Source organism: Amphiprion ocellaris, chromosome 11, assembly GCF_022539595.1.
Source record: "Amphiprion ocellaris isolate individual 3 ecotype Okinawa chromosome 11, ASM2253959v1, whole genome shotgun sequence".
NCBI classification, from domain to species: domain Eukaryota; kingdom Metazoa; phylum Chordata; class Actinopteri; family Pomacentridae; genus Amphiprion; species Amphiprion ocellaris.
The window spans coordinates 20,819,749-20,837,187 of NC_072776.1; the positions used below are offsets into that span (position 1 = coordinate 20,819,749).

A 17,439-nucleotide genomic window follows, 5' to 3' on the forward strand; every position below is an offset into this window, starting at 1 on the left:
ATGTTTACCACTGCTGTTAGGTCCTGAGTGGGGAAAGTATTGTAAGTTTGTAAGAGGTTTTTTAATCTGTAAACGGCAGCAAAAAATTGTACTGGTGCACGTAGAAGAGGCAGAATACGAGCAGTAAAGTTATGCACCATAAAACCGAAATAATGAGCTGAAAGATGCTCAGAATGAGCAGGAATGCATCTTTTGGCTGCTATTAGGCATCAGTTAATGTAGAAAAGTATTGACTGGAGCATAATTAGAACATAATGAATGCTAACCTGTTGTTGGTTTTGACCATTTCATGGGATTCATTGAAAATAAGACAAATGTAGAATAATGTCAGCCTTACAGCAGAGCTACAACTGAAACATTGTGACTTACTGAGCACGAATCCTCCACCACCGTGTATCTGAAGCGGTTGTTGCCCTCTGCTTTGAGCTCCAGGTCGTTGGAACCTTTGAGGATCACAGCTTTCTTGTAGTTGCCCGTGTTCTCGTCCTTGTAGCCCACAGAGTTCTTGCAGTGGTAGGTGATGCTCTGAGACGCCTCTTTGGAGAGCAGGCGGATGAAGGTCATCTGCACTGTGACAGAGTTTGCCGGCTGGTCTTTGTTGCCGTAAGTGAACTAGAAACACAAATACAGCCGGTTAATGCAGGAACGCTGCGCGAACATAAAATGAAGTTCTTATTTTGGGTTAACTCTTCGCAGCGCATCTGCTTCTCTCTCTCGCATATCACTGAAATGTGCTCACGTGTGTTCCACCGTTGATGTCAGCTCCAAACCACACGGGTTTGTTCCTGGAAGAGCTCCACCACACTTTACGAGGTATGCTGGATGGGTTGGCGGAGATGCAGGTCTCCCCGGTGTCCATGTTGCAGTGCACTTTGATGGCATCCTCTGCGCTGCCCTGGTTTGGATCCACCCAGTACTCGCCTGCAAACAGCAACAAACTCATCAGGTTGGGGAAGGACTCTAAAGTTTGGTAGCAGAAGTTTGGGCTCACCCAGACAATTTCATGTTTTCCATGAAAACTCACACTTTTATTCATGTGCTAACATAACTGCACAAGGGTTTTCTGATCATCAATTAGCCTTTCAACATCATTAGCTAACACAATGTAGCATTAGAACACAGGAGTGATGGTTGCTGGAAATGTTCCTCTGTACCACTATGTAGATATTCCATTAAAAACCAGCCGTTTCCAGCTAGAATAGTCATTTACCACATTAACAATGTCTAGACTGTATTTCTGATTAATTTAATGTCTTCACTGAAAAAAAGTTTTTCTTTCAAAAATATGGACAATTTCTAAGTGACCCCAAACTTTTTGAACAATAGTGTAGCTGTAATGGAAAAGTTACATACAAGCAGTTGAAGTTCACGGTTCAGAAGCATTATGCTTCCTCAGTATTTTCATGATGACAAAAACAAGCTGAGTTCAGAACATATATTAGAGGAGGACGTATCTGTCATTCTGTGTGCTCTTCCACTATTCCATTCAGCTCAACACAATCAAAGTATCGCAAATCTCTTTCAATGTGGAATTGACAGTTTAGAGTAGTATGACATTGTCCAGTATCAACCTCTCTGGTACAAAGGCAGCACATTTGTGGCAAATTTGTAGTTGATTTTTAGCAGATATTAGTTAGCCTAAAATGTTGGCAGAGGTTTATCAGTATTGCACACTAATGGCAAACATTCAGCAACATTCTGGCACCAATGGGAATACTGGCCAACATGCTCACTGGTTGTTTGCCCGTAGTGGTAAACTTTCAGAAACCCTCTGGTAGCAACTTTGCCTTTAGTGAAAAACATGTCAATCTATGTTTGCCATAAACAACACTAGTAGTTTTTATTTTTAAAAAATAGACTTGTTTCAAACTAGCAGCAGACCTTCATACATGTGACTGGATGCTGCTGTTGTAAATACTTAGATATTGTATACATTCTGTTAATTTAGCTTTTTTTTTCTAGATTTTCCATTCATTTCTGTTTGCCTCCGCCTTTCACTGAACCAAATCTGAGGCTTTTGAATGTCTTAAACTGGATTGTAACTTTTATTTACCATTTCATATGACTTTTTTATTCTTTATTTAACACTTTTAATTATTTTATTGTTTTAAGTAAAGTACTTTAAATTTCCTTGCTGTTGACATGTGCTGTACAAAAAGATTTGCCCTGCCTAGAGCCTTCTAGTGGCCACATTGTGTATTTTTATCTATGACTTTATTGGCCTTCTGCTCATATGTTGGCAATCATCCTGCATCTTCTAAAGAACAATACTGGATATTATGGATTGCACCATGAAGAAGGCTGGTTGTGCCTGCACATGTGGGTTGAAGTAGTATATAGTATTGATCTGAAGTCTTTTTAACTTTTTTTAGTTTTTTTGCCAGGGGAACTCCTTAGATCTTTTTGTTTCTAAGCTTGCGGTGAACTGTTGGACATTTAACTGCCGAAACCTTTGCAGCAGTATTTATGTAGTTTTTTTAATGGTATGTTTGATTTTCTTGGTGCTTTCATGGTGGTCCAGTGGTTTTGCACTGTCACAACATGAACGATGGGAGTCGGACCTGCTGGTTGGCTGTTCTTTCTGTCACTGCTTCGGCTTCTCAGGGTTCCCCCCACAGTCCAGAGATTTGCACTGTGGGTAAAATGGTGATTCTAAAGTGACCATAAGTGTGAATATGAGCGTGAAGAATTTCTTGTCTTCAACATTTCCAGCTGGGACAGACTTCAGCCCCATTGAGATCCTCTGAAGGATGAAATGGGTAAAGCTAATGGATTTTCCACAAGGTTAGCCAGATGTTTGCCACAAACCTAGTTCACGTGCCAATAAGACGTTACTGCAAATTTGCAACAACATTGCCAAAATAATGTACAACTGTTTGCCAGAACCCTGAAGTTTTTGCGAGGGCTCACTCACCGCTCTTCTTCATGGGGTAGCATCTCTTGAGGTCGTCGCAGGTCCTGGCAGGATGCTTCCTGCTGCCATCTGGGCTCTTCATGCTGTCGATCTGGCTGCTGAGGGCCTTCAGGGTGGCCTGAACGCCGGGGTCGATGGGCACTATGGTGGAGGAGTTGCTGTTGGGCAGAGCCTCGTCCTCGCTGAACTCAGGAGGAGGAGGAGGTCCGGAGTCATAATCCTGAGGGCCACCGAACAGGTCATCCATAGCCGCCATGGGAGGTCCTGGAGGACCGGGAGGACCTGGGGGCCCAGGTTCTCCTGGAGGGCCCTGTAGATTTAGGAATAGTCGGCTTTTAATTTTGTAGCAATGTAGAGTTTTGTTTTTTTTTTATTTGCTGATAAAAAAACAGACGAGAATAAGACACTTAAAACAATCCTTTCCTCCACACTTCCCAAACATCTGTTGAAAAGATGTTCAGCAGAGTAACGGATGGTCTGATCTGGCTGTTAGCAGCAGCAATTCATGAGTTCTCTCTGTGTGTATAATGAGACAATACCTCTGGTCCAATTTCTCCACTGAGTCCACGAGTTCCTGGAGGTCCCATCGGTCCCGGCTGTCCCATGTATCCTTCCTTTCCATGAGGTCCAATAGGTCCAGGAGGCCCCTGAAACACATCCCAGAAAAGGCTTGTAAGCTTTTAACCTCAGAATAAGAAAATGAATCCCAAAATGATACCTGGCATAGATAAATATGTAGCAAGTTAGCTAAATTACGAACTATGTGTTATCACAGAGGAAGAATGGAAGCCATGTTTTCCTCCTGAAAAAAAATGTAACTGCAGCATTTACCCTCGGGCCGCTTGGTCCAACAATTCCTGGAGCTCCCTGCTCACCAGTCGTACCCTGAAAGCAAGAAATGAATAATAATTAATCTCTTGGGTGCACTTCATGGAAGCGACTTGTCAAAGGATGCTCAAACAGGACACCTCACTGCTCTACTTCTCTGTTGCTCAGATGCACTTTTAGAAACAAAAGGCCACGTTTTGGGAAGAGGTGACAAAAACCTGTGTTCTCAATTAGCTGCTTACTGTCAGTGAAGGGGCCCTGAGGGACGGAATAATGGGATTAGTTCCCTTGTAAATTTGTCACTTTATGTTTTTCTCTGAGTGGAGTTTTTCATGTTCTACTCGTGTCTTGCGGGTATCATGAAATTGCTTTTTCCACATTTCTAAGACATGCAGGTTTGGTCAGTTCACATCTCTGAGTTGGCCAGGATTGACTGCCAACCTGTCCAGGATTTACCTGCCTATTGCCTGGTTTCACCTGGATTACACCTCACCTCCCAGCTCTGTCAAGCCCTCAGCAATCTGCAGATATGGTTATGGTTAGAGTCGGATATTCTCAGTGGTCGAATCTAGGTGGAGCTCAGTTTAAAAAACATGTCCTGCGCCTTTATGCATGTATGGATGAGGTTAGCTGAGCTTTGAACTCAAAGGATACTGAACAAAAAAAGTGTCTTTAGTGGTGAAAGAAATACTCATGCCCTGTACTTAAGTTAAACTACTACTAACACCCTATGAAGTAAAAGTACTGCATTCAAACAAACTTAAGTAAAAGTATTTAAATATTATCAGCAAGATGTGCTCAAACTATCAAAAGTAAAAGTACTGATTGTACAGTGTGTTTTACTGTGATATGACGTTTCTTGATTAACATTACTACTGCATTATTGTGTTTGTTGTCTGTTGATGCTGTAGTTGTTTGCAGTTGAGCTCAATTTAACTACAATATATACTGTTGGCTTTTTTAATCTACAGCACTGTGTCATATTCTGTAAGATCATCATGTTGTTGTTTTTCTTACATGTTCTACCAAATCAAAGAGGAAGTAGTGATTAAATTGTTTACGTAGCTTAAGAAGTAGAAGAATGTTCTCAACCCATAATAGAACACTTAAACTGGCAGGTAAATACAGTGGAGTCAAAAGTACAATATTTAGCTGTGACATGTTAAGTCTAAGTGTAAATATAAAGTTATATTAAATGGATATACTTGAGTGAAGTAGGAGTACCTCAAATTTGTAGTTAAGTGCAGTACTAGAGTACTTGGATACATTCCACCACTGCTGAAAACAACAGTCAGGTGCTCATTCGAACACCGAAACAGATTTTTCTGGCCATTAAGAAATCTCCTGCTTCTGTGGCGTCAGCACGAATGACGAGGGATTAAATGTACTATCTTCATTCTGTGCAAAAACATATTCCAAAGTTTTTTTCTGAGGTGAATGTAAGTCAAGTGCAGTCACAGAAGCTTCGATAAATCCAAACCCTGTCTTCTGTCTGAGATACCTGTAGAGGAGATCTGTGCTTTTAAACCATCACAATACAGAAACAATGGAAGTATTAATGTGTTGAAACTATAAATCTGATATGTTGGATGATGTCCAGAATAATATTGTAACATTTTTTTTCTTTACATTTTCACACAGTGAATGATTCAACAAGGTCGAGCACTATTGTGATGCTCTGCATTAAAAGAACTTATTCAATGTTAAGTGAATGCATGTGAACTTCTGGTAGCTGCTTTATTGCATTTGCATTTGGGAACACAGTTTGTCAAGTGCATCTGAATGATGGAGGAATACTGTAACTGTATAGACTGATTCTGAGATGAACAATAGGTGTCAATGTGATCAGATCACTGAGTGCCTCTTTAACTTACTGGAGGTCCAGGAAGACCCTGTAAACCAGTGAAGCCTCGGTGTCCCTTCTGTCCTCTCTCTCCATGATCACCCAGGTCACCTTTATCTCCTCTTGGTCCTTGGGGTCCCTGAATTAGGAATAATCACACACATTTCACGATTATTACCTTGAAAGAGGGATACGAGTTTTGTACTGTGATTCTGCATTGACATCACGTCAGTGTGTCTGAAAAGGTTTAGTTTCATAAATGCAACTTAATATATGTCAGCACATAAGCCGGAATATTTCACATGACCTCAACACGGAGACTCACCACTAATCCTCTCTTTCCAGCTGAACCAGGTGGACCTGCAGGTCCTCTTGAGCCCTGCGAATGAGAAGAGTAATTAGAAAGGCTTCAGGGAACACAGAGCTCTGCCAACACTGAGAGACTCTCCAGCCTCTTATACACATCATTCCTTTGACGTTCTGTTAAGGATTGAAATCAGGTCTACTCCCAGAATGTCCTCATGTGTCCTCAGCACATGTTAATACATCCTGCAGATGGACAGAAGGATAAACAAACGAGCACAGAACAGAAACTCCTAGAAGGTGATATTCTACTTACAGACTCTCCTCTCCTTCCAGCATCACCTGGTGCACCAACTGGACCAGGAGGTCCAGGAAGTCCCTGAGGACCGACCAGGCCTTCGGGACCAGAATCTCCTCGGTCTCCCTGCAAGTTTAAAGTATGTCAGTCACTTGATATGAATATAACAACACTGAGTGCACATTCTGACTCTCTTCGTGTCTCACCCTTTGTCCAAGAACACCATCCTTTCCTGGGGGGCCATCAGATCCTGCTGGACCCTGAGGAGCAGACAAAGAAAACATCAAGACAGCTGTGGTAATGTAACTTGGGAACCACAAACTACTGAAATCATGCACTCACATCAGGACCAGGATCACCACGAGGTCCGTTAGCACCAGGTACACCCACTGGACCAGGGGGGCCTTTATCTCCAGCTGGTCCTGTGGATCCCTGTTTTCCTGGTGGACCCTGAAAAGCAAAAACAGGCAGCTGATCATACAACCGAACACACACAAATACCAAATATATACTGTAGAAGCAGTGAAATAAAATGTCCTTTGGACTGAACGGTGAGACAGTCAGGGTCTAAATATGATTTATGATCTAACTGCAGCTTAAACACGACATGAAGCAGCTGTGAAAAATAGAAAGAGGATTCTAGTGATACCCACCGCTGGTCCTGGGAGACCTGGCATCCCACGCTCTCCTCTCTGACCAGGAAGACCCACAATGCCTCTCTGCCCTGTAGTTCCAGCTGGGCCTGGAGGACCATCAGGACCCTAAAACCAACAACACCATACACAGAAAACTTGGATTAAATACTCTTTGAACACCAGACAGAGCAATCATTCAGCTCATTTCAAATCAGTGTGTGTTGAAAAACAATTTATATATTCTGTTATTATTAATTAAACTGGGTGCTGTGAAGAATTTATGAAAACGGAAATTATTGTTAAACTAAGGGATCTCATTCTTCTAGAAAAACTACTGTATATACAGTAACATCAGTGTACCGTGGGTCCGTCCTCTCCAGAGTCCCCTTTGTCTCCTGGGCTCCCTGGTGGTCCTGCAGGTCCACGCTCACCTTGTCTTCCAGGGGCTCCATGATCTCCACGAAGTCCTGCAGGTCCTTCTTTTCCTGGGGGTCCCAGGGGTCCAGGTTCTCCAACTGGACCCTATTAGGAGTGATAATATAGAAATATGTAGTTCAAAGCATGTTTCAACAACTTGTTCATGCTGTGCCACTGCATTTAAAAGTGTTTATCTATGTTCCAAGCAGCCATTGCAGACCATTCCTATCACAGCATAAAGCATGTCTGAATGTTGGGTCATCTGTTCAGGAACACTAAAAAATGTTGACACATGGAAAAGAAGTTTTCAGTTCCGTGATCCAACAAACCCCCGTGAAACTTGAAAGACTAGTGAGGCCTGAAAGTCCAAATATTTTACATGCAGTACTTATGAGTACAATCTGTATGGTTTAGACTGCTTGTATGATTAATTACAGATGCACAGGGACTGTAAAACGTTATTTGTGGGACCAAACTGTTCTGAATGATATTATTAAAAAACGATATGGAGAAAAACTTAAGATGTTTTTTATGTGTTTAAAAACAGCAGTTATTCTCTATATTTACACTTAGATCATTATTTTTCCTTAAAAACTGAATTTTAGCTGTAAAACTATACTAAATCAGATTCTCATACTCCAACTTAAAGCTAAACTTAGACTTTAGTGACCGTTACAGTTTTACATGTTTAAGGCAAATATTTCCTTTCTATGACCCTCACTACGATTTTATACAAATTCCAGACAGTACTTACAGTTGGGCCTGGAGGTCCAACTCTTCCTGCTGATCCAGGGAAACCAGTGGGGCCCTGGGAACAGAAAAATCCTCAGATAAAGTTCTCCTAATTTTATAACAATGTTCAACATTTACATGACAACAGCATACAGCATTTTGAAATGAACACACTTGGTGTTAAACTCTCGATAGGATAAATGGAGTAATCAGGAATGCTAATTTTCCTGGGATTATAAACTTATTTTTTCTTCATCTAATGTCACATAGCAGCAACACTTCTGTCATATGAAATCATCTTACTGGTGCACCCTGCGTTCCTCTTCCTCCTTTCAGTCCAGCAACACCAATAGGCCCCTAAAATAAACCAACAAGTCATTAGAAAATCATTTGTCAGCAACACATTGCAGGACATGAACATTAGCTTTGTTGGACCTCTGAAGACATGTATGCAAAAAAATAAATACTTCTGCAGTAATTTATACACAAAAACTTCCTAAGTACATGAATTACATGTACAAAGACATCTGATGAGACTGGTAACAACATAACATGACTGACTGCATTAAAATGCATCTTTGTTACTCACAGGAGGTCCGTGAGCACCGGCCAAGCCCTGTGGTCCTGGAGACCCTGCATCTCCTTTCTGCCCTTGCTCTCCAGGCTCTCCCTTGACTCCAGGTTGGCCATCAGGACCCTGTAACGTGCCCATAGCATTTGCATGAATAGCTTTCTTCTTTCACCTCCAGGAGCATTTATATGAGCTCCAAAAATGTTTAGAAGACAGGAGTGTTCAGGTCTACTTACGGGGGGTCCAGCAAATCCAACAGCACCAATGGGGCCAGGGTCACCTCTCGCTCCCTGCAATAATAATAATACATTGATATGCTGTAGCACAATAAACATGGCCATAGTGGACTTAATGGGCAAGATAAAAACACTAATTGGGTCTACGTACATGCATTCCTCTGGATCCTGGAGGTCCAGATGGTCCTTTAGGTCCAGGTTCTCCCTGCAAATAAGTTACATAAGTTCCCCTTCACTGAGAATGTGTTGTTGCATAAATCAAGAATTTTTATCTTTGTTAATGCAGCATGAGCCAAAGACTGTCCTTCACAGCACAGTGGGCATCCTAAGAACCTTGCATGTCTGTAATGTGAATATCAGCCTTTAAATGTGTGATAGAAACAAAGACTCTACCTTCTCACCGCTGGGTCCAGCAGGTCCTAGTGGGCCAACAGGACCCGGAGTTCCCTGTTAACAGTAAAGAAGTCAGACTGGGGATTCCCACAAACCACTATTGCTCATTGTTAACAGTATCGTGTACAGTCATGTCAGTGGACACATTTCTTGGAACAAGTTGTGACAGGCTTGCCTAAATACATCATCAGCTACAGTTTATTTTAGCCTTGAAAGTGTAAATTTAACTTCTTTGTTCATGGTTAAGACTAAATGTGTTTGCAGCAAGGCAAACATTATTTACTTACTCTTGCACCATCATTTCCAGGTGTACCTTCTGATCCTTTCTCACCAAGTGCTCCCTGAAAAAAGACAGCAATGAAAAAAAAAAGTGGATTTAAATTTGTTAAAGAAGAGATCACAGTTGCAATCAGTTTGCCAATAAATGGACTGACTTTATTAGCATCCTACACAGATTACCAAAGCACAAGTCAGAAGTTTTGAAAAGATATTGACAAACTTACTCTGTCACCTTTAGGCCCAGGAGGCCCAGATATGCCTCTCTCTCCTGGCATTCCCTGAAGACCTGGAGGACCCACGTCACCCAGAGCACCAGGAGGACCAGGACTACCCTTTAGTTACAAACATCAGGGTTATCCAGGTTTGCCCAAATCTGTCCACACTTTTGCTGTGCACATACACTGATCAACCACGGCATTAAAACCTTGTCCAGCGCAAGGTTCTGCTGGGTCAATTACAATATGCCCCTTCACACCAAAGGTGTTCATCTGGCCATCAAATTCCCCAGTTCCTAATTCTGATCCATTAAGGCCATACTGCGTAACCCCACAAAACCAAAAAGATCCACCGCTAACGTTCCAGAGGTCCTGTGTCCATGTCCCAATCATTCAGAGCTGTTTTAGCACCACGAGAGAGATCTTCACAATAGTAGGTAGGGGGTTTTAATGTTGTGGATGATCGCTGTAAGTCATATCAGAGAAATAGTACCTTTGGCCCATCTGGACCAGGTGCACCAGGAATTCCTTTAGGTCCCTGCAGACCAGTTGGACCCAGCTCTCCTCTCTCACCAGGAATTCCACGCTCTCCCTAGAGAACAGATACCATCAGTCAGTTATTCGATAGTCAGCGTTGCAGTCCATCTTACACTCATGAAATAACTGCAGTTCCCCTACCCTTGGTCCAATTTGACCCACAGAGCCAAGCTCTCCGGGAATACCCTGAAAGAAAAAGAAATTGCTGCGTTACCCCTGTTGGGTCCTAACTGTATAACAGTTCAAATGAAATAAATCATGTTAGGGGAGAGAACAAGACTAAACCTAATACATGATATAGCTAAAAGTTGCATTTCTAATTTTTGTTGAACTCACCAGGTCACCTGGTTTTCCAGGTTCTCCAGGGGGGCCTTGATTTCCGGGCAAACCCTAAGAGCACAAATGAAAAGTCAAACATGATCACCATAGCACAGCCCCCTTGTTCCCTCACATTTATCCAACTGTGGAAACTGTGTTACAGCTTTCACACATTTAACTTCCAGCCAAAAACAGTTACACACCTGGAATCCATTTACACCTGGAGGTCCCTGCTCTCCTCTGTCTCCTGCAGCACCCTTTGAGATGGAAACAATCATTTCATTTGTAATGGCAATAAAAAAGGTTTGACTAGATTGTGATATTAAAGAGAAATGGGATACTTACAGGTGGACCAGGGGGGCCTGCAGGGCCAACCTCTCCATCTTTTCCTGGAGGACCCTAAAGACAAAATGATAGTTAACAGTCCTGCACATTAGACATCTGGAAGAGACACATTGTTTGGTCTCCTAAAAGTGAGTGGGAGTATTAGGTAATGTTGAATTACTGAATTACCTAACTAATGACTTCTGCTTTAAAGTCCATCATTGCAGTAAAAGACTAATGAACACAATGCAGACTTGGTTGCACAAATAGTACCTCAGAAAAGTTTTTATGTTTTCTTTTGCATGCTAAACACAGTACTCACTCTTTGACCTGGCACTCCTGCAGATCCCTGTTCACCTGTCTTTCCTGGGTCACCCTTTGAGAGAAGATCATAAATTGAATTAGAAATGGAACAGAGATTGAAAGGACAGATCTATTAATGCACAGTTTTGAGTATTTTTTTATTTTTTTTTTTAATCTTACATTGAAGCCTTTCGGGCCTGGTACTCCCATGGTTCCTGCTGGTCCTCTGTTTCCAATGGATCCCGCAGGGCCTGGACGACCATCTTCACCTGGAGCCCCCTGAATAAGAAGCACATCATACTTTGTCTCAACCAACATTGATGATTTATCAGACTAAATAAGAAAACTTGTAGTAATTTTAATTTGTATGTCCAGTATTAATTTGTGACCTACCAGTGGTCCTGGCTTGCCCTCTGCCCCCTGGACTCCAGGGGTACCAGTAAGACCCTGGAGAAAAGAAGTGATGAAACTATGAAAATTGGAAATCTAGGAGCTAGAAATAAATATTCAGATGTAGTAAAGGAGTTAAAAGATAATGTAGCTCAAAATGCTAAGCTTTTGTGTTACCCTTGCACCTGGTAGACCAGGTTCTCCTGTACGCCCTGGGTCTCCTAGGGAACCTTTTGGCCCTGATGGGCCAGATGTGCCACGATCTCCTTGAGCACCCTTTCAATGAAAAATAGACAATTATTCCCTCAGACTGCTGAATAAAACATCACAGTACAAGTCGAAATCTTTACATCACAACTTGAATCATTACTATTAAGTACAGCAGACAGATTTCCAAGAACAGTAAGTATTAAATATACTCTACCTTTGGTCCTGGCAGCCCATCAGCACCAGGGAACCCTCTGTTTCCAGGAGATCCCTGAAAAACAGATGATGACTTCAGCTCTCACCACATTCACATTTATACAACTGCATTAAATCAGATGACTGTAGTAAAGAGACTAGAGATAATTTACAGGATGGCTTGGTGCTGCAGTACACCTAACTTTTAGACTATGGCAGGAAGCCAGAGCACCAGGAGGAAATGACACAGATATGAGGAGGGCACAGACAGGCAGGTGGACCTTCCTGCTGTGAGCCAACAGTGCTAATCATCGCATTTGCCACTATCCTTGAGTAAATATATTCCCTGCATAAACAGGAGCATTTCCAGTTTCATACACTGATTTGTCAAAAGCGATTCATTACCTCCCTCCCGAAATGATTACTTCTCAGGACTGAATTCAGCTGAGCCCTGTCCTGACACTGCAACTCTGTGTTGGATGAATGTTACGATAGGAAACAGAATGCTGACTCACTCTCTCACCGACGGGACCAGGAGGACCAACGGAGCCTGGGTCTCCACGCTGTCCTCGCTTTCCTTCCTCACCCTGAGGTCCTATCACTCCCTGGGAGCCTGGCGGACCCTAGGAAGTTAACACACAAGCCAGCAGACAAGTTTTACCTGTTACCTTTCTTCACTTAAATGTTTTTTGTCTAATGATGAACACCATTTTGACTTTCTGATTTGAATCTTACAGGTTCTCCTTTGGGTCCAGCTTCTCCTTTGAATCCTACGACACCAACATCTCCCTTTGACACAAAAACATAGAAATGTGAGTGTTCTCCACATGAAACCTCTTTTTATAAAGTATTTAAAAATATACTGGCAATTCAATTAAAACTTAGAGCCAGTTTACCAGTTGTCCTTTGATACCAGGCTGACCGGTGCTTCCCTGAGGTCCTGGAGGGCCAGGGGGTCCAGAATGGCCACCTGGACCTTGTGGGCCGAGATTACCCTGTAAAGAATTAACTGTGTGTTTGTGACCTCAATGTATTCAAACATTAATGGAGAATTTGCCTAAGATGCATAAATGTGTACATACCACTGGTCCTTTGGTACCTGGGCCTCCATCTGTACCCATGGTTCCCTTTGAACAAAAACATTGTCAAATTAGATCATCAGACAAATACAGGGAGCTACTCTGAAACATCACCAGAAATGTTTCAATAATGTGTTGTATGTGACACTTAAGTGAAGGTAAAGTCAAAAAATGTACCCTGATGCCAACAGGTCCAGGTCTGCCCAGGTGACCGGTCTCTCCTCTCTGTCCCTGTGCACCCTCTGGACCCCGGACACCTGTGGGTCCAGGTTGTCCCTGAAGAACACAATCATCAAGCACAGTTATTCTACTGACACATCTGACTTTGACAACACTGATGGTGTTTTGCTATACTCGCCTTCATTCCCGGGGTTCCTGGATATCCAGGTGGGCCGTTGAGACCCAGGGGACCCTGTAGTGACAATAAGATGTTATTATATGATGTTATATTGTATGCCATGTTGTTCCCTGAAGCATACAGTACATCCACAGAAGTAAAACACTGTAGATGCATGCTTACCATTGGACCAGGTTTCCCGACATTACCAGGTGAACCACGTTTACCCTGAGAAACAAAACTGTATCAGTTTGATCATAAATCATGAACTACCTAAAGTCTGTTAATGTTTTTGTTTTTTGTTTTTACCACACTTAAGCCAAAAATACTCATACTGAACATTATACACATACATTAAAATATAACTAATTACAACTTCCACATTTTGGACATTATTTAAAAAAAAATAAAAATGATCGTGGTAACAGACGTTGCTGTTGCATAGTGTTATCATCCTTACTGCTATACCACCGGGTCCAGAGCGTCCTCTCTCTCCTGGCATCCCAGCAGGACCCTGTTATTCACAGACAGTGATAAATTACAGCTGTCCTCTGTTTAGGGCATCTCTTTAAAGTTAGGACCTTCAGAGAGTTATTTAAAATATGCTGGATACAGATCAGCTAATATACGATGAGAGCAAAATCAGAAAGGCCACGTCTGCTCATAAGCATAAACAACTGTATCATCTGTATGGGCAACTCCAGGCAATTTATGAGTGTCACACTTATAAAGCATTCTCTGGCTCTATAAAACAAGCAACTGAATCTTACCATGGGTCCAGGTCCTCCCATGGGACCAGAGGGCCCTGTGGCACCCTAGAAAACCACAGAAGATGTGTTTAATTACAGTAAGATAGCACTAACACATAACAAGATGTTTAACAGGCCTTTTAGCAAAGCACACAAGTAAGCCAAATGGAGATCACTCAGATAATCAAGTGAAAAAACTAACAGACAGATTGAAAATAACAAGTGTTTTATTTGACTTCTCTTATACCTTGGATCCAACAGCTCCAGTTTCACCTTTCTGGCCAATTATTCCAGCATGACCCTGTTAACAACACAGAATAAAACAGTTAAACCCTCACTGTCTTCAATACTCTGAGCTGAGTGTACAAGAACAGACAAAAAAGTGCAAAATTTGATTAAAAAAATCTCTTTTATTAAAAGATTTCTTGAGTGACCATCCGCTGATGGTTATTTTATCACATCCAGATGTTTAACATAATTTATACTCACCCTGTGGCCCTTCAGGCCAGGAGGCCCAGGTGTTCCAGGAAAACCTCGAGGCCCCTAAAATAGGTGACATCATTAGTTATGTCAACTGGAGATTCACAGACAAGAACCTTTATTAGGTTTTGAGTTAGAGAAGCTTACTGTTGATCCAGGGAATCCAACTTCTCCAGTATTTCCTGGTTTGCCTGATTCTCCCTGTGTGACGATATGAAATTATACATGACCAGAAAGTTTAACAGTAACCAGTGAAATAAAAGCCACCAAACCATACATAGATTTCTTCTGTGGGTTTTGTGTTGCTCAGAGAGCTCCTAATGACATACTGCATTTAGCACTCTGAATGCAAGCTAACAACATTCTTACTGTTTTGTGCATAAGGTATTATGTATCAAGATGTTAGTTTTACACCGTGACAGTGTTAGGAACCAAATGATTTCATTCTTCTGACTGTGAGTGCACTATCTGTCACCGTGCACTGTAATTATCAAGAGGCTCAAGGATTTTCCATTTCATAATATCCTGAATGCAGCCAAGGTTGTCCAAACTGTCAAAAATGCTCATTTATTAATATAGATTTACACTCAACTGCTCAGGACTTATGTTTCTTTTAAAAAAAACGTTCTCATAGATTGCAGTTTTAGCTGACATGTAGTACAATGTGACAGAAAAGTGAGAATGAATGCTGACGAGGCTGCCAGGTTAAAATAAAACACATATTTCTTCTCTCTCTAATGTTGATCAATCCTCAATCAATCACCAAGACAGGCAAACATCCCAACGCTCACTTACATCTTCACCTGCTTTCCCTGCAGGGCCCTCAGGTCCCCTTTGTCCAGGTGAACCCTGACAAACAGAGACACAACAAACATCCAGCAATTACACATCATTCTGAAAACCATAACAGCAAAGTTAAAATGTATTCATGCCAGCCTCACTGTGTACAAGCAGTAGGCGGGGTGTTGTTAGCTCAAGTAAGCGGCACATCAAAATAAATCAGTCAAAATCATGCAAATCTCATGAATAATCCAACCGAGATTATCACTGATTTTACCACACATTACCATGAATCATGTCATACCATATGCCCTGGATCACCAACATCTCCAGGGGGTCCTTGTGGGCCAGACTGACCCTAAAAAGGAGGGATGAAACATTTAAAAGATAAACAGGAAGCATGACAGAATTATAGGATGTCATCCAAGCGTCAGTGTTGTTTGCTGCACAGTGAAGGTGTTGTGGACTTACAGGTGTGCCGCTGGGCCCTGGAGGTCCTCTGGTTCCAGCCTCTCCCTGACACAAACAAGATGGCAAATCAAATAAACAAGATGGTGGAATTTTCATTTGGTGATTACATTTTTAATAGAGAAACTCTCTAAACTTCCTTCCTAATAGTGTCAACCAAACAATCCTTTAATTACTGGTCCATTCCCCATCTGACTAATGCTCACACACATCTAAACACTCTAACCAAGCAGATGGTACTGCACTAAAGTCTTACTTGACTGTGGGCATATTCACTAAAAATCTACTTTAAAGTTAAATGTTATTTACTGTGAAACATCGTAAAAGAAATTAAAAGCTCCCCAGCTTCTTTGCTTAAAGGCAACCAATAAAGTACAAACAGATTGTTCATGTCTTTAAGCCCATTACTTGAGATGCGGCACCATGGATTCAACTCAAAAGTCGACCAACATCATTAGACACAATCAGACACATACTCTACCAGTCAAAAGTTTGGACACACCTTCTCCTTTAATGCTTTTCATTTATTTGTATTATTTTCTACATTGCAGATTAATACTGAAGATTAACACTTTTTTGTTTACAACATTATTCCATATGTATTCTTTTATAGTTTTGATGTCTTCACTATTAATCTACAATGTATAAAAAAATTAAAAAACATTGACTGAGAAGGTGTGCCCAAACTTTGGACTGGTAGTGTAGTTCTGATGGTTTTCATAGGGACTGTTTTTTCAGTAGCTGTTTTATGGCAGTGTTTTCTGAATCAAGGATGTGTTTACTGAATCATTTTTTGTTAATGTTGAACCACAATCAAATTCCATTAACATCCATTGCTTGGGAGTAGCCTCTTTCTATCTGAATCTAACTAACTCAAATCACCATATATGATTAGGCAGAAACAAGAACATTCTTAGTTTCTATTTATTTGTGTAATTTGTGTTCTCTTTTTTTCATAATTGGGGTGAATGTGAGGGAAATAGTTCAATTTATTGAAGCACTTAAGTCCCAAAGGACAACGCCCATGTCCAACAGACTGACACTCAAATACAGTGATACACAATTTGTAATTAGTGGTTCATGAAACACTGAAACTGCTGCCCTGTATTTTCTGAGACAAGTACAGCATCTACCTTTTGGGCTGCATACAACAAACAGTATTTCAATGTTAGGTTGTCTGTCCTATTTTTGTTGAGTATTTAGATGATTTTCATGCTTGCAGAATGTTTCTGCTTTTCCATTATTACTGAATTTAAGCAACATTGAAAACTCCATAATAATCAATTTGACACATCTCAAGAGGAAACGATAGTTCTTTACCCAATGATTTCTCAGTAGAAAACGTAAATCTGTGCAGAATATATTAATAATGCTACCAAAATATCACAATGACACATCAGAAAATGTATAGAAGTAATGAAGCCTGTGCTGCTGTGCCACATTAATTACGCATGTCAATTCTGCTGCCATGTGACAGCTATCGATCAGTTTTCATTCCACACATGTTAAGTGTGGCTGTGAAAGTTGGCAACCGTACGATAAGTTATAATGTTATACTGCATTTAAACAAACACATATATCAGTAAATATATATATATATATATATAT

General features: G+C 41.2%; 1 protein-coding gene across 1 annotated transcript in view; it reads right to left on the reverse strand.

The window, feature by feature from the left end:
- The window catches only part of col5a2a (collagen, type V, alpha 2a), a 54,802-nt gene that overhangs the window by 2,930 nt on the left and 34,433 nt on the right, over positions 1-17,439 (reverse strand). The window contains exons 9-53 of the mRNA XM_023274518.3: positions 15,835-15,879; positions 15,668-15,721; positions 15,379-15,432; positions 14,731-14,784; positions 14,593-14,646; positions 14,351-14,404; positions 14,125-14,169; positions 13,815-13,868; positions 13,538-13,582; positions 13,376-13,429; positions 13,195-13,293; positions 13,021-13,065; positions 12,835-12,933; positions 12,674-12,727; positions 12,454-12,561; positions 11,961-12,014; positions 11,714-11,812; positions 11,540-11,593; positions 11,327-11,425; positions 11,166-11,219; positions 10,865-10,918; positions 10,723-10,776; positions 10,538-10,591; positions 10,343-10,387; positions 10,158-10,256; positions 9,674-9,781; positions 9,458-9,511; positions 9,171-9,224; positions 8,929-8,982; positions 8,778-8,831; positions 8,560-8,667; positions 8,274-8,327; positions 7,993-8,046; positions 7,182-7,343; positions 6,840-6,947; positions 6,529-6,636; positions 6,393-6,446; positions 6,205-6,312; positions 5,911-5,964; positions 5,617-5,724; positions 3,746-3,799; positions 3,454-3,561; positions 2,915-3,224; positions 740-921; positions 370-612 (exon numbers count right to left, since the gene is read on the reverse strand). Coding sequence (XP_023130286.2) covers positions 370-612; positions 740-921; positions 2,915-3,224; positions 3,454-3,561; positions 3,746-3,799; positions 5,617-5,724; positions 5,911-5,964; positions 6,205-6,312; positions 6,393-6,446; positions 6,529-6,636; positions 6,840-6,947; positions 7,182-7,343; positions 7,993-8,046; positions 8,274-8,327; positions 8,560-8,667; positions 8,778-8,831; positions 8,929-8,982; positions 9,171-9,224; positions 9,458-9,511; positions 9,674-9,781; positions 10,158-10,256; positions 10,343-10,387; positions 10,538-10,591; positions 10,723-10,776; positions 10,865-10,918; positions 11,166-11,219; positions 11,327-11,425; positions 11,540-11,593; positions 11,714-11,812; positions 11,961-12,014; positions 12,454-12,561; positions 12,674-12,727; positions 12,835-12,933; positions 13,021-13,065; positions 13,195-13,293; positions 13,376-13,429; positions 13,538-13,582; positions 13,815-13,868; positions 14,125-14,169; positions 14,351-14,404; positions 14,593-14,646; positions 14,731-14,784; positions 15,379-15,432; positions 15,668-15,721; positions 15,835-15,879 — 3,723 coding nt within the window. The remainder of the gene's footprint in view (positions 1-369; positions 613-739; positions 922-2,914; positions 3,225-3,453; positions 3,562-3,745; positions 3,800-5,616; positions 5,725-5,910; positions 5,965-6,204; positions 6,313-6,392; positions 6,447-6,528; positions 6,637-6,839; positions 6,948-7,181; positions 7,344-7,992; positions 8,047-8,273; positions 8,328-8,559; positions 8,668-8,777; positions 8,832-8,928; positions 8,983-9,170; positions 9,225-9,457; positions 9,512-9,673; positions 9,782-10,157; positions 10,257-10,342; positions 10,388-10,537; positions 10,592-10,722; positions 10,777-10,864; positions 10,919-11,165; positions 11,220-11,326; positions 11,426-11,539; positions 11,594-11,713; positions 11,813-11,960; positions 12,015-12,453; positions 12,562-12,673; positions 12,728-12,834; positions 12,934-13,020; positions 13,066-13,194; positions 13,294-13,375; positions 13,430-13,537; positions 13,583-13,814; positions 13,869-14,124; positions 14,170-14,350; positions 14,405-14,592; positions 14,647-14,730; positions 14,785-15,378; positions 15,433-15,667; positions 15,722-15,834; positions 15,880-17,439) is intronic.